The 25803-nt window shown below is 39.5% G+C and overlaps 1 protein-coding gene across 1 annotated transcript in view; it reads right to left on the bottom strand.

The window, feature by feature from the left end:
• The window catches only part of COL6A6 (collagen type VI alpha 6 chain), a 120909-nt gene that overhangs the window by 25389 nt on the left and 69717 nt on the right, over positions 1-25803 (bottom strand). Inside the window, exons 23-31 of the mRNA XM_056129320.1 lie at positions 23196-23258; positions 17900-17962; positions 17008-17058; positions 14751-14786; positions 13664-13726; positions 9343-9405; positions 8168-8203; positions 8016-8052; positions 84-595 (exon numbers count right to left, since the gene is read on the bottom strand). Of these exons, the coding sequence (XP_055985295.1) occupies positions 84-595; positions 8016-8052; positions 8168-8203; positions 9343-9405; positions 13664-13726; positions 14751-14786; positions 17008-17058; positions 17900-17962; positions 23196-23258 (924 nt within the window). The remainder of the gene's footprint in view (positions 1-83; positions 596-8015; positions 8053-8167; positions 8204-9342; positions 9406-13663; positions 13727-14750; positions 14787-17007; positions 17059-17899; positions 17963-23195; positions 23259-25803) is intronic.

Raw genomic sequence — 25803 nt, forward strand, 5'->3', positions numbered from 1 at the left:
ACTTAGTATAGTTCCAGTTTCTTATACAAATTTTTGAAAATAGTTCCCTTGCCCAAAGTTTGAAGAAAGCCCAACGCTCTTACCGCAAAGGCCCGTTTGACCGAGGGCACGTTGCTGAAAGCAATCACCACGGGAACAATGTCCAGGGCACTGAATTCCATTGTGGCCGTGGTGATGGCCTGGGCATCAGTTGACTGCCCGCTGCTGAAAAAGGTGGCAATTCTTCTCGTGCGGGGCCCTGGGAGCGTTCGCTTGAAGACATTCCTGGAAATGAACCTCATGGCTTTTCCCATCTCCCGGTTTTCCGATGATTTCTCATAAGGAATTGCTTCAATTTCTTGGAGGAGTCGGTTCTTGGCATAGGCGTCGGAGAAGCGCACCAAGTGCCTTGTGTGGGAGCTATATGACAGTATGGCCACACGGGCCCCCACCGGGCAGCTGTGGTCCCGCACTCGCACTGCCTGTACCACAGAGGACATCATCTGTTTCATGCGCTCAAAATCCTCCTGAGTGACGTCCTGGGACTGGTCTAAGGCGAACACCAACTCAGTGGGGTGCACGGGACATTCTGGCATCCCTGAGACAGAAGAACATGCTCTTATATCCTGGAGCATTTATGTTAAATAGAGACCCTACAAGCAAAGTGATTTTTAAATGTCTAAGAGTCACAGAGTGAAATACTGAATAAAAATAGTACGTATTAATCTAAATTTTAGAAATAAGTCCATTGCACAGTAAAGATATAAATCTTGGCTAATTAGAAAATGCTATTTCCAAAACGGAATTGGGTCTTTTGAGTAAAGTATCCCACTCCCAATCTATCATTTGACTTTTAATGAAATAGTTAGGCACTGACAAATTGGTTCTAAATGATAAAGAGCTCAGGGGTAGACATATATGCCCTTTCCCTTCGGAAACAGGATCAGCAGCATTATAGTGGTTGTAGGAACTTTGCTAGTTAAATGACATCACATGCTTTTTTGTTTGGGGTTTGCTTGAGGAAATGTAATAGGTTGTCACACATATAAAGTGAAAAGGCATGGAAACTTGACTAACAATTTTGAGGGCTTGATATTCCTAATTTGTTTGTCTTATTTGGGGACCATACACATTCAGGGCTTACTCCTGGATCCTCTCAGGGGACCATAGTTGGTGCAATGGATTGAATTGAACCCAGATTGGCTGGGTGCAAGGCAAGTGCCTTAACCCTCATACTATCTCTCCATCACTTGCTTATTTCAGAAAGACAGGAAGGGTGCAGACATACAACAAACAGAAGAGACCACTGCTGGGTGAGAGTTGGAACTACCCAGAAATGCTGAGAGCCCCAGTCCAACTCCCTGCTGGCCATGTGGCCTCATCCAGATGACTGACCCTCTCGGTGTTTGCACATCTGTCAAGTGCCACTTCTAGAAGCACCCTCTGTACAGACCCATGTGGAGAATTCAGTGAATCAACACAGGCAAAGCACAGAGGACATCAGGGCCAGACCCAGAGGAGGTACCCATTCATACTAGTCATTCCTGCCCTAATTAGCATCACAGATGTTTACATGGGAAGAGAGAACTGTATCATTAAAAGAAAGAGGAGGAAAACTTTAACTAATCCATTTTACTGAAGTGAAAAATGCAAATCTATCTAAGAAATATGCCTTATTACTTAGAGAAACTTTGAATTATGATGGTTCAACTTGAATGTAAGCATTAAGAGCAGATTTATTCACTGATCCCAACTCAATTCATTCTAATCTCAGTTCCCTGCACTCATCAAAGCTGGCAATTTCTATTTGCTGGGCAATGTGATTAACGTCTTCTTGTTCCAATAAATTATGAAGCATAGAGACAGGGATGGTGTCTATCTTAATCCACAGAGAATCAGTTCCTGCCACCCGTCGGAGAACTAATAAATGACCTAATGGAGAACAATGAAACAAAGGACAGTCTTGTGACAGTTTCAGTGACAGTTACAGGAAGAAGAATAGAACTTTAATAAAGGGCAAAAATCTCAGTGATGTGACTTGGAGAGAGTTAACAAGTCAGATTCAGGGACAGTGAATACATCTTCAATCTAACAGCATTTCTCAGAGAGCTCAGGAAATCATGTCTGTGGGTCTGTAACCTAGGAGGCCATGGAATGTGTCCCTTTGCTGTAGGCCTGACTCTTCTTAGTGCTAGATTACTGTGTCTTTCTGGTAATGGACTCTGTGACATTGTTACTAGACAAGTCAAGACTCAATATTCAATCCCAAATCACACTGTGTATCTCTATGGAGACAAGAAAAAAAAATTTTTTTAACCTGAGTCTAATAAGCAGGATGGATTGGATATAAAAAAATATCAAGGTCATGTCAATTTTGAAACTGAAAAATGAGTAGATTCCAATTTTGCTGATTTGGGGGACACATCTGGTGATGCCTGGGGGAACCACATAGCGCTGGAAATTGAACTTGGGCCTCCTGCATTCAAAGCCTGTTGAGTACAATGATATGAATGTGATTATGAATGTGATTATGCTTTTATTCCCCCAAAAATGAATGTGATTATGCTGGTTTGGGGGATAATATTTTTATACGGTATCAAGAATAAGAATGACCTTCTTTCAGGTTTCATCTAGAGGAGATTCTCAGTGCAAGCTGGCAAAATGGAAAAATTCCCATTTCAACCTTTTTTTTTTCTTTTGGATCACACCTGGCAATGCTCAGGGATTAATCCTGACTCTGAGCTCAGAATTACTCCTACGATGCTCCATGGGCCATAAAAGATGCCAGGGATCGAATCTGGGGTGGCCATGTACAAGGCAAATACCATACCTGCTGTACTATTGCTCTAGCCCTGGAAAAATTCCAGTTTCAAGATAAGGTGTGATTCAGGGAACATGGAGTGGGGTTGGGGGTCTTGAACACTTTGATGTGTGCGGTGACATAACTGTATACCAAGAACAAAAATGTCAATATGTCTGTAAACACACTAACTATAATAAATTCATTCAAGTTTCAGGAAAAAAGAAACCGACTTGAATACTTCAACTTGTAAATTACAGTCGAAATTGACCAAACCACCTGGAATCCCTAAGATTTTCATTAATGTTGGTTGGATCTCAATGGTCCTTCGTAGGTCTTCCTAGAAAAACAGATGGCCCACGAGAAGACTCAGTATGGGTCCATGGACACACACTTAGAAAACAGACAAAACAAGGGCAAGCAAACCACTGCTATGTAACCAACACATAGCAAAGGCAACACATGCTCCAGGTCATAATCTTATTTGCCTAAAATACCTGGCACCTTCCTAACTATTCTCTCATGTTCATTTGTACATACCCTAATGTTTCTATGGCAACTTAAATACACTTTTAAAGGATTGGGGAGAGAGCTCAAGGACTGAAGCAGATGCTTTGCATTCAAGGGGCTCAATTTGAACCTCATCATTACAGAAAGTGAACACCACTGGAAATTATTCCTGAGCACCAAGTTGTAAATAGTCCCTGAACACTGCCAAGTGTGTCCCCCCCAAACCAAAACACACACACACACACACACACACACACACACACACTCATTCACGAACTCATCAACTGATGCTTCTCTTTGGAATGCTATCAATGAGCTCTATAGTACCATTCCATTAAATTTATATACAACCTATACTCATCATAACCTACGAAACTCAGCTTGATCTGGACCCTGCTTATACTTCCGTTTTCCCCAGATGCCAGTTTCTCTCATTCCCAATGTCTCAGTCATAGTGGGCACCTCTCAGTGTTTAGAAATAGGTGTCCTATTCTTGATCTCTTTTACAGAAACTCAAAGCAATTTCAGTTCTTTCATCAGTTAATTATCTTCACTCACACCACTCACACTGAAGATGAGAGTCACATAATTATTTTCAGCCCCACGTTCCTTGTACTTTGGACAGAGTCTAGCACATAGACTTTCAGTGAATTACCCATACCCTTTGAATCCTTTGAGTCCTTTTCATCCATCATGTATTTACTATAAAGGTAAAGAGGTACTTTCATTTTTGTGTAACAACATATGTAAGGAGCATTAGGGAGCATTATTCAAGGAGCATTACTTGAAAACAATCATGGAAATGTACTGAGTCAATTCATAATTACCAACAGGCATGGAGGATTTAGCGTTATGTGAGTTCACATTGGTTTTATTTGCTATGGGATAATCTCTACATTTATCCTCCACACTTCTTTCATCTGACTTTCTCTTTGGAGATGTGAGGGAACTCTCTCTAAGCTTTGCTCAGGAGACCAGGAATCGTGTCTCATAATGCTTGGCCAACCAGGTTGATTGGTTTAATACGTGGCATGACAAAGATGCTGCTCAGGCCTTTTGAGTTGTCATCCTTATTCTCTGCCTTCTGCATCTTAATCCCTAACAACTGGACTAGAGAGGCAAAGTGATAAATATAAGGAGGATCTCAAGGGAAGAAAGCATATTACAAAAAAATTGAGAGGCTATATCAATGAAACTGTTCATCATTAGTAATTAAAGGTAAAGGTAAAGGTAAAGGCCCTCCCGTTGATCGTCGATTTGCTCGAGCGGGCCCAGTAACGTCTCCATTGGAGACTTTGTTGTTACTGTGTCTGGCATATCGAATACTCTCGGTAGCTTGCCGGGCTCTCATTAGTAATTAAGTATTAAAAAATCAAACCACTGATGGAGAAATCCCTGTTGAGAAGCAGCTGAAATGGCATCACTTCTTGGAGGCAGGATTACATGCCAGAATGAAGCAGCGAAACCAGCCCAGATAAAATTGATATCATTTGGCAGGCAACATGTTATTCGAACTTATTTTTCCAGATGTCTGACATTTTGGAGCTTGATTATAATATGTTGTCAATAAGATTACTCACCATTTCTGCAAGCTGGGGGGGGGGGGAAAGAACAAAGGAGATTGAATTATTCTTTGTCAGAATAGGAAGTCTGTATCACAGTGACTGGGGTTTTGCCCTGCATGTTTTTTTTTTTTTTAGATGACACAAAAAGGCAAGATGTTAGACTGACAAGTTAGGGGGTAGTGCCCAGAAGGGAAAAAACCATAATGCCTGAGAGGGGAGAGAGAGAGAGAGAGAGAGAGAGAGAGAGAGAGAGAGAGAGAGAGAGAGAGAGAAACAGAGAGAGAGAGAAACAGAGAGAGAGAGAAACAGAGAGAAAGAAGAAAAGTGACTGCCATAGAGATAGGCTGTGGGGGACGAGGGTGAGGGGACGTGGTGGTGGCCGGAGGGGGAGACTGGTGATGAGAAATGCACACTGGTGGAGGGATGGGTGTTGGAATATTGTTTGACTAAAACCTGATCATGAAAGCTTTGTAACTATATCTCATGGTGATTCAATTAAAAAATTAATTGAAAAATGAAGGCAAAAGATTGAGGGTGGAGGAAATGCAGACAGATCATCATTTACACAAAGATGCTGTTCCTTCTGCATGGCATGATCTGGGAGAGCCGTCCACTATCAGCCATTCAAGTAGCCTGTAGCCAGGTATGAGACAGAAAAGATCTTTGCCCAGGAAAGAAGCAGGTGGCACAGTGGGATGGGGTGGGGTGGTACATTTGGAAAGTTACTCCCAGAACTCTGAATATCTCTATGAAGACATTCATTCGTTGTGGCCATCAATTTTACATATATTCATGTACCAATTATATGATATGTGTGTACCTAACATATATGTATATATATACAGATACTTTTAATCCTTGAACAACATGAGTGTTGGGGTCCTATCCACCAAGCTTAACTACTTACCTCTGACCTGAAATTTCACCACTAACATAAATGGCTGATTAGCACATATTTTATATGATTATTATATGCTAATATTCCTGTAACAAACTATAGAAAAGGTTAATAATGAAAAGAAATACATGATATTACATTATATTTATCAAACTTTATAAGAAAACACATGCATTTAATCATGGATTGTAAAAGTTTTCTATTTTAAAATCTAGCATGTTTTTATTTGTCCCTTTTGTCCTATCCTCCTATTGTTGTTCATCAATTTTCTTGAGCGGGTACCAGTAACATCTCCATTGTGAGACTTGTTGTTACTGTTTTTGGCATATCGAATACATCATGGGTAGCTTGCCAGGCTTTGTTGTGCGGGCGGAATACTCTCAGTAGCTTGCTGGGCTCTCCGAGAGGGGTGGAGGAATCGAACCCAGGTTGGCCACGTGCAAGGCAAACGCCCTACCTGCTTTATTTAACAATTTTTTTTAATTTATTAAAAGTTACTAAATTTTAATTTATGGGTTTTGTTTATAAGTGAACCAAACCAGTTTTCTTTGGGGATGCTTATAGATGTATCTCTGTGTATACATCAATGTCTAGAGAGGGATTTACTTTAAAACAAATGAGGCTTGGATTTTGGGTTTGCCCTTCTCTATAAGGGCTGGAGCGATAGCACAGCGGTAGGGCATTCGCCTTACAAGCGGCCAACATGGCCAACCCGAGTTTGATTCCTCTGCCCCTCCCGGAGAGCCTGGCAAGCTACCGAGAGTATTCGATATGCCAGACAAAGTCTCCAATGGAGATGTTACTGGGCCCGCTCGAGCAAATCTACGATCAACGGGAGGGCCTTGACCTTGACCTTGATAAGGAAGTCACTAGCCACATTTTAATGAGGCGGCTACCATATTGGACAATGAGTGAGGTGCAATACTTTGTCACTGCAGAAAGTTTTAGTGAATGGGACGGTATTATGCCTCTGATTTGCGGGGCCTCTGGGCAAGGCTTCAAGAGAGGCCCAATTATGTGATAATGGGAACACATACATTTATAATGTGCAGGAGTCATTGTTTGTGACTTCCTTGTTTTAAACGTTGACATCATTTTGTACCTACTTTTTGGTTGCCTGGCCTCTGTCTTCTATTCGATTTGTAATTTTGTGTCAGGCCCCTCAAGTGACCGGGGCTCATTGCACCTGAACATTGCCTGCGTTATTGTGGTTTATATTTTACAATACATATATATTTGTATTATAGGTTACATGACTCATCAAAAGTCTAATGTGCTAATTCACCCCCGAAGCAGTCAACCTTCACATGACCTGATGAATATATTCTGATTTAATCATCCATGTTTTTCATTCTGCTATCAAAAAGGGTTAAGATCTGGTGAAGGAGAGGGTGTTATAACACTGTAGGACTGAAACCCAATCATGAATAACTTTGTGACAGTGTATCTCACAGTGATTTTTTAAAAAAGGGGTTAAGATTAATATCGCATTTATAGCTTTCAAAATTTTTTGAGGAAAGTGTTTTCTAGAGAAATAGGCCTTACTTTGTCTATTTTCACCCCTTCCCACAAATATCTTCAGGGAATTTAGGATCATTCCTTTCACTCACATACTTAGGTGGAAAATCATTACATATTTGTAGAGGAACAGTAATGGTTAATTTTCTCCTCATCTTGTACATGGAATTCATTTGATAATGCCAACGTGTACTTTGATTGAAGTGGCTGCTATAAGGATGTTAAAGCAAATTTGAAAGTACATCTGCAAAATCAAAATGTCTTTTTACTTTAAAATGTGGAGAGAGGAAAACAATATTGGCAGAATGAGTAATTTTACAAGCCAATCAGTGGAACTAAAAATAGTCAAGCACACCTTTCCAAGAAAGGCGAGAAAAGATACAATCAGAGACCCCACCCATCTGGACACCCCATTCTCATGGCTGTCTCACACCAGGGAAGTTCAATTCCTGAGTGATTGTCAGATGCTAGCAATCTTTCTTTTGCGTAATGTGATCCTGCTCTGATTGATCCCAACATCCAGAGAATTTAAAGCTATAAATCTATGCACCCAAGACTCCAGTAGACATGCTGACAGCCAGAAAGGGAATTAATAGTCACCAGACTATTAATGACTCTAAACATGTATAGTGACATTTCTAATTTTAAGAACTCGATGGCTCAATTATCTCAATTTTGAGTTATTTTGCTACTCTTCTCAAGGGATGTTGATAATTGGGGTGAGAATTTTAAGCAAGAAACTTACGACTGTGGTCCCGCACATACTGAAGGAGCTCACACACCTGAAATTCAAAAATTAAACACAGGGTCAACCAACAGAAGATGGTTAGGTCCTAGGTTTCAGTGAAAGACACATAATGGTTGGTGCTTAGAGCACATGGGTCAAGAGATACCTACGGAAAATGATGTCAATCCCTTGCTCCCTTTCACACCCTAGGAGAAACAAAGCAATATGATTCACTGCTTGGAGATATGCAAGTCAACAGTCTGAACGTGCACCCACAGCATCCAATGCAGAATTCTCCCCACCAAGTTCATTATCACTCTTCTTCTATCCCTTCCTCCCCCTCCCCTCCATTCTCGTCTCTTCTTTCTCCTCCCTCCCTCCCTCCCTCCCTCCCTCCCTTCCTTCCTTCTTTTCTTCCTTCCTTCCTATCCATTCTTCCTGGGATCAAACCAATGCATATATTGCCATATATGCAAGGCAATAAATCTCCCCTGAACTATATTCCCAACTCACAGTTACTCTTAGGGGAATAAACTTAGCAGTGCAGGAGATACACAAGTCAACAGAGGCAATTCTCCTCCATCCTCATTTCTTGGACATTGGAGACCCCAGGATGAAGTGGATACTCTAAACTGGTGTGGATAACTGTGGAACAGCCTCATATTTGAATTAGATGCTCTGAACTGTCCATGTGACAAATTCAGCCTGGAGGTGCTCAACCTCATTCTTTGACTTAGCTCCTACAATGCATCCAGAGCTGAACTTTCTTCTGTTCTATCACTGGCTGGATGGCAAAGAGACTAGACTCAAAGCAAACAGCTGGGAAGGTCATTCTAAATAGCTTCCAAAAATGAGCAGACTGGAGTGGTTCTAAGCTACCACCTTGTCTTTGGAAAAGGAATAAGCTGACATCTCACAGAGAGATACACCCAAGGAAAAAGGCATTGGAGACCCCTCAGTTCCTGAAGAAAGTACATTCCACATGAATACAACCTGGATATCTGATTTACTAGTAATGTTGCTTCACTTTCTAATAGTGATATACTGAATCTAAGAGAAGAACATAGTTAAATAGGTAAATAGAATTTACCAATAGTTGAGAAATTTCATTTTAGACTAATACTTTTTATTTCTTTCTTCAATTCCCACTTCCAGTCAACTCCCCCAAATGGCTTTTTGCTATTTAATCAGCATTTCTCCTTCTTTCCCTGAGCACACAAATGTGAAAAACTAGTTGCTGGGATGATGAGATAGTAAGAAGCATGCACATTGAATGATGAAGACCTCCATATGTTAAGTTTTGCCTGAAAAAGATTCTGTTATGATTTAAGGATTTTCAACTTACCCTACGCCCAGGTGGTCCTACCTCCCCAGGTGATCCCAGCTCTCCTGGAAGCCCACCTGACACCTTAAAGCAGAAGATATCTATTTTAAAAATACTCATATATATGCATGTGCATTTGAAACTTCAAAGACATTATCATTCATTTTAGAAAATTAAGGAGATTCCAAAAAACACACAGAAAGAACAAATCCTCAGAAATCTATTCTCCTTTAAATAATCCCTAAGATGTTGGTGTTTTTTCTACTAGTCATTTATTTATTATTTGGTATTAGGTTTTATATTACTTTTAAGTTATAATTTTGTACACTTCCATGTGTTTTTTAGTAAATCTGAACACCTTGTGTTAGTAAATTTCCTTTGGTGAAATAATTTTTCATAGCTTTGTAACACTCTATTATGTGATTCAGTTAATCAAGTTCCTTATCATTGGCATCTAGGATTTACTGTTATGGTAGTAAGAAATATCACTAAAAGGTTATATGCATAATTCTTATTATTCCCTTAGGGAGGATTACAGACCTGAAATTGCTAGATTGAAGGAGAACTTCTTATCTAAATGAGATGGTAGATTCACTAATTAAAAACAATGCACAGAAAAACTCAGAGAAGGCAAAAAATTAAATATAAAAACTCTTGAAAAAACAAAAAACATTTAACAGCTGGCTGGAGATATTGTTAGTGAACTAGGGAATAACGGCAGTAATAAAAACAACAATTGTTGACTACGTACTGTGAAATTTTTGTGCCAGGAAATTTTTCATGTGCATTCAACAATGTAATTTATCATAAAAAGCTAGAATTTAGTTAAAAAGTGAGTGCAATATTCCTGTGTTCACTCAAAATACCACAGGATTTATGACCTTTATGGGAATAAAAAACGAAGCTGTCTGAAATCAACTTAATTTATAAAAGCAATGCCTGGGCCTCAACAAATGATTACTGATGCCTCTTGCATTAGCCAAGTATGCATTCATTATATGCTGGTTTGATCTAAAAAGAAAGACATATACAATTTCTCTGGAAGACTTATAGTTGGGGATAAAAATGCTCAGTGCGTGCATGTTTTGAATTTTGCTTCCTCCCAATGTTTCTCTAAAATGATAACACATTGTTATTTTTTAAGGCAAAAATCAGTCATCAAAGATCAGAAGAATGAGAAAGGAGACAAAAGCTGTAAACCTTTGTGGGTTGAAAAGCAGATGTTAAATCCTTAGCAGATCCAACTAAGCTCTTCCCAGTCACCAGTAGGGAAGCCAGGGATCTATGTGCTCCATGGCAAGTGCTGTACATTCCAAGAAGGCTCTGGAATTGGCAGCGATGGCTCCTTTGGACATGGGAGTGGAAGGAAGAAGTTAACTAAATAAGGACTAAGAGCAAAGCTTTGCAAGTCAAGGCATCGGCTCTAGAGAGTTGCAAGCAGAGTCAAGGGGCAAGGGCTCCATCCTGAAGGCAGGGAATCAAATGAATGGGTAAGAAACAGTCCTGGGACCTTCTCAGATTTCCTTTATTTTGTAGCTATCAGGAAACTGCTGCTCAGATCTTTGCTTCTAGGCAGAAAAAGAGAAGAATCTTTTTAGGGGGAATGTGACTAGAAAAAGCAGACAGATCTACAGAAAGTGTCAGAAATCTGCAATGGGCTTCAACCAGGCACCCCTTAGGGTAACTTGTCCTGATCGGGCCCCCTATCACAGGCACTGCCACTGGGCTATTTGTCTTCCTTTCAACAGGAAGAGGCAGACCATTTCCACATGTGCGAGAAAGAGAAAAGAATGTGTTGGGCAAAGACAACTTAAAAAACATCAATTTTGTGGGGCTAGAGTGATAACACAGTGGGCAGGGCATTTGCCTTGCATGTGGCCAACCCAAGTTCGATTCCCAGCATCTCATATGGTCCTCTGAGCACTGCCAGGAATAATTTCTGAGTGCAGAGCCAGGAATAACCCCTGTGCATCACTGGGTGTGGTCCAAAAAAACACACTTTTTTTTTTGTAAGGGGGAGGATTACACTCAGTGATGCTTAAGGTCTTCTCCCTGGCTTTGTGTAAAGGTACTCTGGGGACTGACCACATGCCAAGCACATGCTTGAACCCGCTGTACTGTCTACCAACCAAACCCACAGTTTATAATTTAAGTGCATCTAAGACATCACAACCATCTAACTAGAATAGGATTGTATTAGTTAAAATATAGGAGAAAAGCTTTAAAATAAAGTCCAGGAAACCTCCTGAGAGTGGAACACAAAGTAACACAGAAAACAGTAGGGAAGAGGTATGAGTGTGTGTGTGTGTGTGTGTGTGTGTGTGTGTTGGGGAGTGTGGGGGAGGGGGTTACAGGACTTGCTTTTTTATAGAAAAGAATCTTGTGAGATTTTTACTGTTTTAATCAGTGTTTCTGACCTGGCCAGGAGGGTGGGTAGACTGTGCCACATTCCAGGGAGGTATATTTGAAAATGTCTGGAGACATTTTTAACTAGTCCAAAGGTGGTAGAGTGAGAGGATGCTGCTTCATACTAGCTGGCCACATTTCATGATGCACAGGGTATCCCTCACAAAGAGAATTATTCAGTCTCACAAGTCAACAATACTAAAAATGAGAAACTTTGCTTTGAAGTATGAATGTAATGTTGATTTAAAAAATTACATTTTAAAAACAAGTGAAAATCATGTATGTAACACACCATGAGACAGATTAAACATCTTGGAAAATTAAAAAAAAATTTCAGGTAGAGAAAAAAAGTGAAGGTGAAGATTTAAAAGAAAGGAAAGATCCCAAGAGAACAGCGGCACTCCACATTCATGCCAAGCTCTATCAAACTCTTCCCATGGAAAACTGTCTTTCAAGGAGAAAACCTGAGAGTTGTCTAGGTCTAAACTCCAAGTTAGTTTTCCAAGTCTAAATTCCACATTTGGGAACTCCTACAGATATGTGGAAAGAAGCAGCTTGACAGGTAACATAAGCGAGTTACCAACAGTGATAAATTATCCAAATTGGGGGACAGGAAAGGGAGAAATTCAACTATCTAAAGCCAAGAGGAAAAATTCATATTTTTTCTATTTGTTATTACAAAATTATGAATGTGTCATTTGGGGAGGAAACCTAACAAACAGCTGAGCATGTTTGCATGTTTCCCATGTTCGAGGACAAACTACTTTATGAACAAGTGGAGGGAAAGGATCCAGAGATATTTTTTTTTTACTCAGAAATATTTCAATGCAGATGACATCTGGATTAATTTGAAAGTCTTTCCCAACTGTCTTTCTAATTATATCAGTCTTCAACACCACCACCCTCGCCCCCCCTTTTGGAGATAATAATGTTAAAGGAAAGTTTTCCAGAAACCTGAGGAAATGAGATCCATCTGGGAAGCAGAAATCCTCTCGGGAAAACGGAATGGAGTTAAAAAGAATTTTCCTTATCTTGTATCCCTAAAGCCCACATGATCACTAAACAGAGTTTGTGTTCTTATTTGTAGAAAAAGAAAAAATAGATCAGAGTAAAATGAACTATGATAAAGCAACTAGCAATCACTACCAATATCTATTTTTAAATCAGATTTATGTTTTTCTATTAATTCAGATGGTATTAAGATCAGTTAAACTGATCAGTGCTGAAGAAGAGAGACATAGAATCTATTGAGAGATAATCATCTGATTGTCTTTTCTAAAGCAATCATCTCTTTTATTCACACTATAAGATATACAATGAAGTAGAAAATGCCAAAGTCTGTTCATAACCCAGTGAAATCCAAAGGAGGCTGATACCGCTGAGATGTATCTGAAATTTAGGTTTATTCTTAGTGCTCTGCTAGGCACATCTAAGTATCCCTCCTTCCATAACCAAGGAGGACATAGTCAGTTATAGAATAAATGGAAACTTTCCCACAAGACTCAAAAGACACTCTATTCAGCTAGTGAATTTTTTGAAGTATACCTTATTAAAAAGTAGTTCACAGAGCTCTAATAGTGAAGCTACCCGTGAGCTTTTGTTTGCATTAAATCAGTCAGAGAGACAGGGTTAAACTCACCATATTTGAACAGTCCAAATACTTTTTTCAATTACAAGCATTTCTTGAAAAATATTCCTGTTTCCAGTGTTAAGAATGGTACCTTGGCATCTAGTGATGGTGGATGCATTCATTAAAAGCCACCAATTCATTGCTGCTTGTTGGCATTGGAGAATGAGTCATAAATTTCCCTTTCTCCAGTTTCCCTTTAAAATGCACATATTTTACAGGTATTCGGGAACAAGTAATGACACAAAGGATGGAAAAGAACCCCCTAGCAATTGAGAGTGAGAAAGCAGTGGAGTCTTATAAGCTTACCATCTTGCCTCTCTCTCCTTTGGGTCCTGTTTCTCCTGGATCACCGGGATCTCCAATTTCACCCTAAATAAATTCAGAATACTAAATGACTATTAAAATTAGAGACTGGCATCCCAGTGTTTTTATTTAAAAATGAAAAAAAGGAAAAAAACGTTTTGGGTCACACCCGAAGAGCTCAGGATTTACTTCTGGCTCTGCACTCAGGGATCACTCCTGGTATTCAGGAGATCACATGGCGTGCAGGGATTGGCTGCATGAAAGGTAAACATCCTACCTGCTGTGCTACTGCCCCAGCCCCATGTAGCCCAGTGATTTGAAATGGAATCTAACCTAAAGACATTCTTTCCATCTTTGAGGTGTTTTGTCTTATTTTTAGAGTAGTGGATATGACACAGTGCATGCTCCGTATTTTACTGCTCTCTAAGCAGAACACAACCTCCATGGAGACCAGAACTGTGCTCTTGATCATTTCCCCTGACTTTACTTATCACAGGACATGAGGTAAGCAAATATTTCTTACAAATGTGAAAGCTTAAAGGAAGAAGACATCGCTGCTAACATAGTATCAGAAAGAAATCTATAAACATATTGGAAGCTTTGATCTAGGTGAAATCTTGTAATTTTAGATCTCCCAATACTTTATTTTGATCAAGGTAAATACAAATGAGAGAGGGAAAGGAATGAATACATTTGAGGAGGAAATTTAGAATGATTCCCTTTACCTATTATTATTATTTTTTTTCTTTTTGGGTCACACCTGGCGATGCACAGGGGTATTCCTGGCTCATGCACTCAGGAATTACTCCTGGCGGTGCTCGAGGGACCATATGGGATGCTGGGAATCGAACCCGGGTCGGCAAACACCCTACCCGCTGTGCTATCGCTCCAGCCCCTCCCTTTACCTATTAAAGATAGAAAAAAAATTAGAGAAAAAATACAAGTTTTAAAGCCTGTTTTTCCCTTTCTTTCACTCATAAAGATTTCTTACTATTTATTTATAGTTAATTATCCTTCCTCTGTTCTACGATACATTTTATAATCCCAGGGGTACTTCTGGTTGGTCTGTTGTTAGAAGAGTACATGGTACCTTAGGTCCACTTTCTCCAGGAAATCCTTCTTGTCCCTATAATTGAAAGTAGAGAAAGTTAACGAATGCCTATTTCATTAAGGATAGGTTTCTATCAACTTTAATTTCACCTGCTGACTTTTTAAATTTTTAATTTTTCAGTACCTCTGAAACAAGGAAGGTCCAGATAATTGAAAATGAAAATGTACAGTATCATTTGAAAGAAACTAATACCAATTTTGAAATGCTTAAACTTACCAGTTCAACCAATACATTATGACTATCTAAGATAAGAGGAAATACATAGATCAGGGATGAACTGGTTTTCCTACTATTACTAGTAACAGAAAAAGGGCTACCAGACTTGACTTGTCTCTGAAAGGCTCTTAAAATGGATTTCAGTGGATAAATTTGGCAAACTGAAAGTCTGAATTTGATCATTCATTTTTGATGCTTCCTTTGGTAAAAGGCTGTCATTGAAAAGCCTTTGATTATCCTCATTTGAGAGAATGTACATTATTTAAAACAAAGTTTATTTTCTAATTAAAAACAATAGCTCCTTAAACAAATATAAAACAAAAGAAAATAGAGGAAAGAATCACCCCAATCTCACTTAGAACTATACTGTATTGTTAATTTTTTTGTCCATTTGAAATGCAAGTTAGTACTATAAGGATTTTCTGACTATAATGATTTTTTTACATGATGGTGTCACATAATACTTCCTTTACATTTTTATATGCATCATATAAACTAATTTTGGAGAGAGCTAGTATTTCTATGATGTGGGTTGTTTAATATTTCCCTTTTGAGAAAGTAAGATTGTTTTAAATTATCCTCTAGTCAAATGAATATCTTACTGGAAACATCTTATTCATTTACTTTCTTCCAAAGAAAATTCAGTTTCCCTTTTGGATTTGTTGATTCTTCCAGATAGTTTCTTACATCATCCCCATTGGAACTTCACTGACCAATTACACTTGATGATTTCAGCCTCACCATCAAAAATTTGACACATTTCTTCACTTACAAGTTTTCTTTTTTATATCTCAGTAAGTGTTGTAGGCCTTAAAACATTTTTGAGAGAGCATATTTATAACTATGTTTTTATGAAAATTGCTTTTTCTGATTTCTAAGTGGTTTCTGCTGCTATATAGGAATCACCAGTTTGGGTAAATTTATCTTATCCCCAGACACTTAGATACTCAGTGGCAATATAAAAATAATCTTTCTCACATAAAGTTAAAGGACTATTTTTAAGTCACTTCTTGGTCCCAATGCATTTAGAAAGACCTTGCCAGGAGATACGGCTCAGTGACTAAAGACTCAGCTGGGTAAGTTTGAAGTTTTGAGTTCGACTGCTTTTACTGCCCACATGCACCCAGTGTGATCCTGGCAGCACTGCTGACTCCCACAGCCGCACAATACTGTGTGTGATCTCTGGTCACACACTAAACAATCACTGTCACTGTCACTATCTTCCCATTGTTCATTGATTTGCTCGAGCAGGCCCAGTAACGTCTCCATTGTGAGACTTGTTGTTACTGTGTTTTTCATATCGAATACATCACAGGGAGCTTGCCAGACTTTGTCCGTGTGGGCGAGATACTCTCGGTAGCTTGCTGGGATCTCCAAGAGGGGCGGAGGAATCGAACTCGGGTCGGCCGGCTTGGCCACATGCAAGGCAAACGCCCTACCCACTGTGCTATCGCTCCAGCACACTAAACAATACCACTGCTGAAGAGTTGAACACCAGAAAAGCACCAGAGACAGGTATGGAAGCACCACAACCAAGAAGGTGTGTGATCCCATCCCTGCAGCAACAACAACAAAAAGTAAAGGGAGAAATAAATAAATAAAATTATACATGATAAAACACAAAGACCAAGCAGCTCCTAAAAAGAAAAGAAAACACCCTGAAAATATTGCAACATCCTTCACTTTTTCCTGGAGTAACACAAGAGGAAGGCTGTCTCCCCAAGTTCCCTGGATTATTCGTACTTAATGGTAAGGTTAGGTAGCTCAGTTCTGACCACATATCCTTATAAAAAGGAGAAACTTATCTTCCAGTGTTCCACCATTGCTCTGTCATCATACTTTCTCCTCTAGCTCATGGTCCTTGGGTATCAGAAAATCCCTTACTAAAAATGTTTCTATAAATGTCTGAGACTGCCTCATGCATGGCCTCCATTTTTTGTCCTCTTATATAAGGCCACCAAACAAAACAAGCAAGAAAAATTAAATGGGAAATCCTCACTTTCCATGAGCAGTGTCTTACCTTGGCACCTTTGCTTCCGGTCACACCATAACCATGGTTGCCATCATTACCCTGTAAACAAATCTGCAGTTATCACGTGTTCTCAAGACTCATTCACAAAAGAACAAGGCGGTTAGCTTTGGGAATTGACAGGGGAAAGCAGGATGTAGAATGTTCCCTCGAAGGCAGATTGGAGATTGCCTGCTATTTGGAGTGGCACTGGTGGCCACCCTCACTAACATGGACACTGAATGTCCCCCAAACTACTTCTGTCTCATCCATAAATGGGAATAATAGTATCTGTGCACATAGTGTCTTTCAGACTCAGGAACAAAACAAGGCAGATGTGTTATCTCTTTCAAGTAACACTTGTGTTTTGATATTTTATCTCTAACCCACTTTCAGTTTTCTAGATAAAAAATAAGAACTCCTTAAGGCTAGACATTGGTTATTGTTGGGCCCAGGTCACAGGTCTTGGTGAGAACTGATGATTACTTGCAAAAGGTTCTCTGGATTTCTGATGAACCCGATGATCAGGTTCTGATGGGAGGAAGGATTCAATGAAGAGTTATGGTGATGCTAAAAATTCCCAGGATCAAACTGGGGTCACCAATATGCTAGGAAATTGTCTTACCCTGCTGTCCTAGCTCTCCAGCCCCTAAAGACAAGTGTTATCGATTTGATCATTTGGCGTGTAGAGCATCCTGGAATGCTTGGTACCTGGGTAGCTGCCCTCCTTGGCAATGCTGGCTGAGTAACTCATCCAAGATGAGAATAAACTCGCCATTTCCAGAAAACAATAAAGCTGGATTGGGCTGGTGAGCTTTCATACTTTCTCCAAAAAGATGCAGATGAGATTTACTGAGCTAAAAGATTCCCAGGGCCAGAACAGAAGTAGTGATAAAAAGCAAACCGGTAAGCCTCGGGGACCAGGAAGGCCAAGAGCTCCTTTCTCGCCCAGGTCTCCAGGGTCTCCCTGTCAAACAAAAAAATGAAACATGTCCTGGTTAGGTGTGTTTTTGGCTAACAGAAATGAGATGTTTCTGTGCATAGACAACTTATAAGGACATTCCTGTGTGTCACAGACTGTGATGCCTGGGTCACACATAGTTTTGTGTAATCAGGACTGTGGCTAATGCAAATGATAGAAGAGCCAGTGCTGCTGTTTGACTATTGAGATCTCCTATATGGGTTGTGATATTAACCCTAAGTGTTTTAGACTTCGTCAGTGAATTGCCCCTTTTCCTTCTCCCTGATATGCTTACAGTGCTCTTGTGAGCACCCTAATTCCCTGAACTTATCTTTAACCTTTCCTTTGTGTTTTACCTCTCACTGTCACAATTTCCTAAGTCCGTTTATGTTACTAATAAGCCAAAACTTTCTGGTAACTCTAGATTTTGTATTTGCAGTGAATGGCTTGCTTTTATATTTCCCCTTTTCATATTTTACTATAGAGCAATGTTCTTTGCTTAAACACAGAAAGACCATTAATGATGTGCACCTAATATTTGGAAGTTGATTGACTCTGAAATATATCTACTCATGGGCATCTGTCAGAATTATTTACTTAGGCTTCAATTACTGTAGTTCTAACACCTCAAAAGGGAGGTCCCACCATGGGACTGGGATGGATCTGGGGCAAGTGGCAAAGTTACCCTGGCATTGAAATGGGACAGTCTAGAAAGCATAAATGCATGGTCTTGATGAAAGCTTTTATGACTTAAGAGACAGGACCCCCATAGGGAAGGACAAGCTGAACTGGCTTAAGGACTTAGTCTGGGGTTTACTGTAAAAACCTTGCTTGCTCTCAGAGCCCAGAGAACTAAGTTTTGGAATCTGTATCTCTTACTGTGTTATCCAAATAACTGCAAGTATTAATAAGAAGTAAACTTAATTGTTTAATATGCACAACTATAGGGAAAGAGAAAAACAATATATAGATATCTCTGGGAGACAGAATGTCTTCTTGAGTTAATCCCCATAAGAGAATTGCCTCCACTGAAATGCTTCACCTCTGTATATGATCAATCACACCTAAGTGCAGTCCTATACCCTGAAGCCCTTCAGATGTTCTATAAGTGTGCTAGCAGCCCTACATTAAATGGGTCATTTTTAACATCTGTCTGTGAGTTATCTGTCTTTTTGTTCCTCTGTTGGGGAGGCCTGGAGAGGACGGGGAAGAGGCTCTCAAACACTGAATGCACATGTCACAGCACCTACACTTTGTGAACTCACATTGGGTAAATAAAGCTGTGTCAGCTCAGGAAAAAGGGCCATGCCGCTGGAAATAAGTCAAGCCTGTAACTGTTTGAAGACAGGAGCACAGTCACTCCCAGGAGGATACATGCAAATCCAGCTGACCCAGGAGTGGAGTTTGAAGGTTTTCAGTGTGAATCAAGTTGGCCAGGAGAGCATGACATCCCTGGCAGTTTCCTAATTTTCCTAACACATTCAAGACATGTGCTCTACCATTGAGGTCACATCCTTGACCAATAAACTAATTTTCCTAACTCATAGAACATCCAGGTGAGTTTTAAACCAGTTTCACAATTATGTAGAGTCCAATGGTTTGGGACAGTTTACACTGATTTTTGCAAGAACAGATTTAGAAAAAGTATGTGAATTTCTTATTTATTTATTTATTTATTTATTCTTTTTTGGGTCACACCTGGCAATCCACAAGGGTTACTCCTGGCTCATGCACTCAGGAATTACTCCTGGTGGTGCTCTGGGGACCATATGGGATACTGGGGATAGAACTCGGGTTGGCCATATGCAAGGCAAATGCCCTACCCACTGTGCTACCACTCCAGCCCTGTGAATTTCTTTTTTAAAAAATGAATTTAATTTCTTTAAATGAAGTGTACCATACCTAGAAGAGTTAGATGCATAGGGAAAGGAGTAAGAGGTACGGGGTATCAAACTGGCATCTCACACATTCAAGACATGTGCTCTACCATTGAGGTCACATCCCTGACCAATAAACTAATTTTCCTAAAAACGAAAACTTATAACTTTGGACTTATGGATGTGCCATGAGGATTGTACAGAGATGCTGTATCTCCTATGTTTAGTTCTCCCTGTTGCTAATATTACCAATTACATTTACAGGGCACATTAATCACAATGAATGAAGCACTACTGATTCATCATTGTTAACTGAAGCCCATACTTTATTCAGATTTCCTTTGTTTCTATCTACTGTCCATTTTTCCTAGCATACCTCCTAGCTCCAAAACTGAACCCAGGGCATCACATTGCAGGGTGTGTGTTCTGTGGCTGATTCATATTCTGATCCCATGACCTTCTCTGGTTTAAGATCTTACCTGAGACACCACAGGTCATTCTTTAGACTTCTTGAGGTGTTGACAGTTTATGACATTTTAATTTTTGATGCCCTGGATGGTTCTGAAGAATGCTAATGAGGTGCTTTTTACTGAATGTCCCTTAGTCTTGGTTTGTCTAATCTTGTTATCCCGATTATGGAACTGGGTTTCAGAGACATAAAATTGAATTATCATCATGTGCTGGCAAGATTAGTTGGTTCACTTTACCTTGATCATACGCTTGAGATGGTGCTGGTCAACTCACTCTACTGTCTCTTTATTCCCCTTGCTTTTCCCAGTATGCCTTCTGGGATAAAAAGTGTGGATATGTGCCCTGCTGACTTCCAGGACAGTGAATGGGAGAACAACAGCAAGAGCAGTTTACCTGTGCTGAATTCTGGAGTAAAACTGAACAGGTACGTGGTACAGAAGGAGGAGATCACAGCCTGGGGAGAGGGGCTTCCCTTCAGGGCAGTGGGGAGGCCTGCTGCCTGACTCCTGGGGACCATCTGTTGAGCTCTGGATGTTCATCTCCCCCAGTAAATGAACTGATCCGAGTCAGGCAGGAATATGTGTTTGTGGCTTGTCTCAGCAAATAATGTGTTTAGAGGTCTCAGTCCATCCTGGCTCTGCCCAAGGGGTTTGGACTTACTTTGAGGGCATTTATCTCCAAAATTTTTATAAAAGTCCCCTTCCTTACTCATGATCTTTGACACAGTGACCTTACATCTCTATCTTTGCACAGTCACCTTGATGACTGTAGGGCTTTTCTAACCCTGCAACCCTCTCATGGTCCCTGCCTGTACCGGCTGTGGGTTCCCTTCATTCCTTTTGCCAGCCTTCCCCACATACTGTCATGACAACTGCACACCCACACCAGCCCTTCCCCATGTTAGGATAAACTTGGTGCTCACCAGCAACATCACGTCCCTTTCAGCTTTCTCCAGGAAGAGAAGGCAGCTCTGTCTCTATTCCAAACTTGTCTTTCCAGACTATTGAGTACTCTGAGTTTGGGAGGAATATCTTTCACTGGAGATTTGGAGGGTCGCCCTGTCTCACATGCCTTCCACACATCTCTCTCTCATCAGTTGTCTTTGCTGGTCCAGAGCAGATTTCAGGCTCCCTAGCAACCCTGCCTTGCCAGCTAGCTCCTCTTCCTATGTGCTACCCCTCACCCCTGCATCTCATCTGCTATGTCAAGACATTTCTCAATGGTCTACTTTTTTCTCATTTTCCTTACTACCCCTTTCCTGAGTTTCTCTTCTCTGTTTATGTATGTGTTACACTCTCCTCTGTCATTGAAAATAATTTCTTTGATTCACATCTGTTCTCATCTATTTAGAACATGGGGTCAATGTTCTCTTTCTCCCTTCCAAAGCCTAGTTTCTAGTCTTCTAGACATTTCTTATTCTTAGTCTGACCTTTGCAGCCTGTTTTCCCCTCATTTCACCTCTTTGGAGCTTCTTGGTCATGAGGTGCTACACTGCTCTCTCTTCCCATCATTCCATTTCTACACTGGTGACACGCTTGGCCTTTTTCTTGATTTCTTCTCAGTATCCAGAGGAGGCTACAATACTGGTTTCCATTTTCTTTTTTCTTTCTAACAGATTTTTGTCAGTCTCTTCTCACCCCCAATTATAGACATTTCCAAAAGTGCATAAAATTCAATGGCTCTGAAATCCATCTCTCCAATGTCTTCAAATCCTCTCCTCAAATTCCACTCTCCCAAGTAAGAGGATATCTTTTGTCTCACTGCTCTCTACTTTCCTAAACTGTGGATGGGGCCAATTCTGCTGGATACTCAAGCTCATATTGTTTTTTAATCTTATAGTTCCCTATTTCCTTGACCTAGATAGATATTGTCATCACCATGTCGAGTCACCCTATTGGTATATATCTGGAATCAGGAGAGCAGTCCTAGTCAGTCTTCTACTGTCTCCTTTCTCAACTTCAAATGGTTTACACTGCGTTATCCATATTTAAAATATTCTCAAGTCATAAATAGCACTCTATGTGCTACTGACTGATGTCAGGCCCCAAAGACTTTCTTGTTCTTTTGGAACCCACCAGATAGGATCTGTTTTCATCTCCCGAATTCCCCTTTCAGGATTTTCCACACTATTGATTTCTTCACACTATTTCTTCTACCTGAAATCTCCCATAGAAAATCTGCTCACAAAAGGCTGATTTTCAAAGGCTCACTCAAAGTCTGTGTCTTGATATCACTGTTCTTCACCTAGAATTAATATTCACCATATTCACACTTTCACTTCAGTTCTTTATTCTGGACCATGGGGTGTTATTAAATTATTGTCTTGAAAATGTTCTCAAATTTGCAAGGTTGATTCCACATTGTAGTTATCCATCTGTGACATTCTTTCATTAAACAAATACTTAGCAAGCACTTATCATATGCCAGCCATTGTTTTTAGCACCCGGGTTGCCTCAATGAGCCAAATAAACAAAGATCCTTGATTTTCTGGATCTGAATGCTCAGTCAGTAAATTAGGGCCTTTTAGTAAAGATGAGATGAACAGAGGAAAGAAAGGAAGGAAAAGAGAGAGCAGGGAAGGAGGGACAAAGAGCCACAGAAAGAGACAAAGGCAAGCAAGCATGCCTCACAATAGCCCCCCACTCCCTGAGGTCCCTCAGATGAGATTGGGTGTAACCCTATGTGAGATTATGTTAAGTTGGAATTTCTGACCTCATCCTGGTCCACACCCCTGTCCATAGATGTGGCTGGCTCTCTAAGAATTAGGCTGGGGTGCAGAGGCGATGTGATATGTTCTTCTTTGTGTTGTAAAGACTCTAACTAATGCAATCAGATACACTTTCTGTGAGAAGGAAACCAAAATTCTGATGGGTCTATAGAAAGTGACCTACTTTATGTCCTTGGCTTCCCAAACGACCAGGACTCCCTGCCCTTCCTCCAGGTCCTTGAGGGCCCTGAAATGAAACAAGAGTTATAAATATAGCAGAACATCAAGCCATTTTCCTTTCAACCCTTTTGTATCTCTTCTAAGAAAATGAACCACAGATGGGAAAAGAGTCATGGCTGAGCTGACTCCTGCTCTGGAAAAAGTATCACAGCTGTCAAATATAGACTAGTAAATAAAAGAAAATTAATAAAGTAATTCATGCCAGATGTTGCCTAAACGATTGTGCTTCCTTGTGAGTCTTCTCCTCCAGAGAGATTTAATTCAGGTTCTCACTATTTTTCTGTTACATTAGATGCTGCTAAAATGTCTAACATACCAAAAAAAAGCATTTCAAACAAACTATGTTATTATTTGAATAATATTGTTACTGGTTCCTTGCTTTGATAGAAAGCATTTTTAAGGCAAACTTATTTTATTTGCAAATAATATTAGTTGCAAATAAACAATAAATTTTTTTCATTTGAAAATTCAAGCGACTTTACTACAATGGGTTAGCATTCTTAACAAGATATGGTCAGTTGCTATAAGACAAATAGTCTCAAATATTTTTCTCTTTCCTACTGATTATTTGGAAAAGTAAATATAAATAAGTTCTTATTTGCTAATAGAATAAACCACTGTAAAATACTTGGAGAAAATTTAGCTTACTCTAAATAAAAGTTTAGGATCTTAATTAAAAAAAACTTAAATAGGTGAATGAACATCCATATGTTTTTATAGAAAATCTATTTGATAGAAGTTCCTCCAACATTCTGAGAATCACATTTCATTGCAACAACTTTACATCTTAATATTTAAAAAAACCCCTATAATTCAGATGCCACACTACTTGCCTCTGGTACTGACAATTGGAATCAGATTTTTTCCTTTGGGATATCCAAACATATGACAACAGAATTTTTTTTTTTTTAGTAAAACTGCTTAAGATGCTTGTAAATAATTCCAATACCAGTGAATTGAAATAATTTTCATAATTTTTTGTCATGGTTACAGTAATTTAAAAATAAATAAACCAAATTTGTGTCATAAAAATTATACTTAACAAACGACTTTTGCTCAGAAGGGAGAAAAAGTATTACTAAATTATTCATATTTGGAAAAATAAACATAGTTTATTTAACAAACATAAAACATACAAAATGTACTACATAGAAAATATAGGAAAGTCTTCTGGACAATAAAATGGCTACTAGGAAAAATGATAAAGTCTTTTCACAGTCTTCCATCTTTTCCCCTTTTTCATTACTTTGTATCAATGTCTTCACCCACCATAGTGCTCAACCCTTCTAACTTTTCCTCCCTCCAAGATAGCTCCTACAACCTTCTTATTCAAGTCAGTAGATTTTTTTCTCTGTCCACTAAGTTGCCATGGTCTGTCTTGGGACTTTTCTGATCTCTTCACTTCTCATGTCGACCCTCTCCCACTAACCCTTCCTGAGCGCTGCCTTCATCGTTCAGGTAACACTTCTATAAAATATCATTATTATCTCTAGTCCAGTAAATTCAGCTGAACAGCAGATATATGTATTGCAAGGTTAGTGAAATTTCCTGTGTAAAATGTTTACCAATGTTAATCTTGCTTAGCAGAAACCAAGTTTTTCTTTTCTTTTCTTTTCTTTCTTTCTTTCTTTCTTTCTTTCTTTCTTTCTTTCTTTCTTTCTTTCTTTTTTTTAAGGAATAGTGCCAGCCTTCACTCTCCCTTGAAACCCAGGCTGGATGCCAAAGAATCAGACCTCTCTGTAACTCTCTATCAGAATCCATCAGCCACAGGTCCTACAGATTCTCCTTTCAGTACCCATCTCCCCTTACCATGGCCATCCATACCTACTTCAGATGCTTCTTGCCTCCAGCTGAATTCCTAGCATCAAGCCTATGACCTGGCCTCTCTCTAATTCATTCTCCACCCTCTTCTTTTGATTTAAGATGTAAGGTTGATACTGACATTTTAAAAATTCAAATAAAGTTGATGTGCTTAATCCATTAAGTCCTTCAAAATATTGCCAGCCCATGCTCTGGAGATATCATGAATCCTTAAGTCACCATGCTTACAGCTCATTAGACTGAAGTATCACTAGAAATTTCTTGTTGTCTTCAACCTCCACCCTGGTGTATTTGCTCTTTTAGGGAACCCTTCTTTCCATCTAGTGAGGCCCACAGTTTCTTTCTCCTGAAAAAAATCTTACTTTCACTGTCACTGTTTCAAGAATACCTGCACCTGTTGGCTATACTGATTGACATAATAATTGCCTCGCAGATTCCTATATGTAACCATTTACTTACTTCTCTATCATCCATGAAAATAGTTGAAATAATGTGTTTGTTTAGTAAGTTGATTTTCATAAAAAATTTTCACACACTTTACTAGAGACAAAGTAGAATGATTTTTAACTGATCAGAAGCTTACTTTCTTTGCCGCCTTTATGAACTTTACACACTCCATGGGATTTCTGTGAGATTGTTGTGCTAGAGTTACCTCAAGCAAAAGAAAAGATTACTCTTCTTTAAAAATCCTGAGAAGTAAAATATTCCTCGAGAGTATAAGTGAATGGATG

The sequence above is a fragment of the Sorex fumeus genome, unplaced genomic scaffold, assembly GCF_029834395.1.
Source record: "Sorex fumeus unplaced genomic scaffold, SorFum_2.1 ptg000072l, whole genome shotgun sequence".
NCBI lineage: Eukaryota > Metazoa > Chordata > Mammalia > Eulipotyphla > Soricidae > Sorex > Sorex fumeus.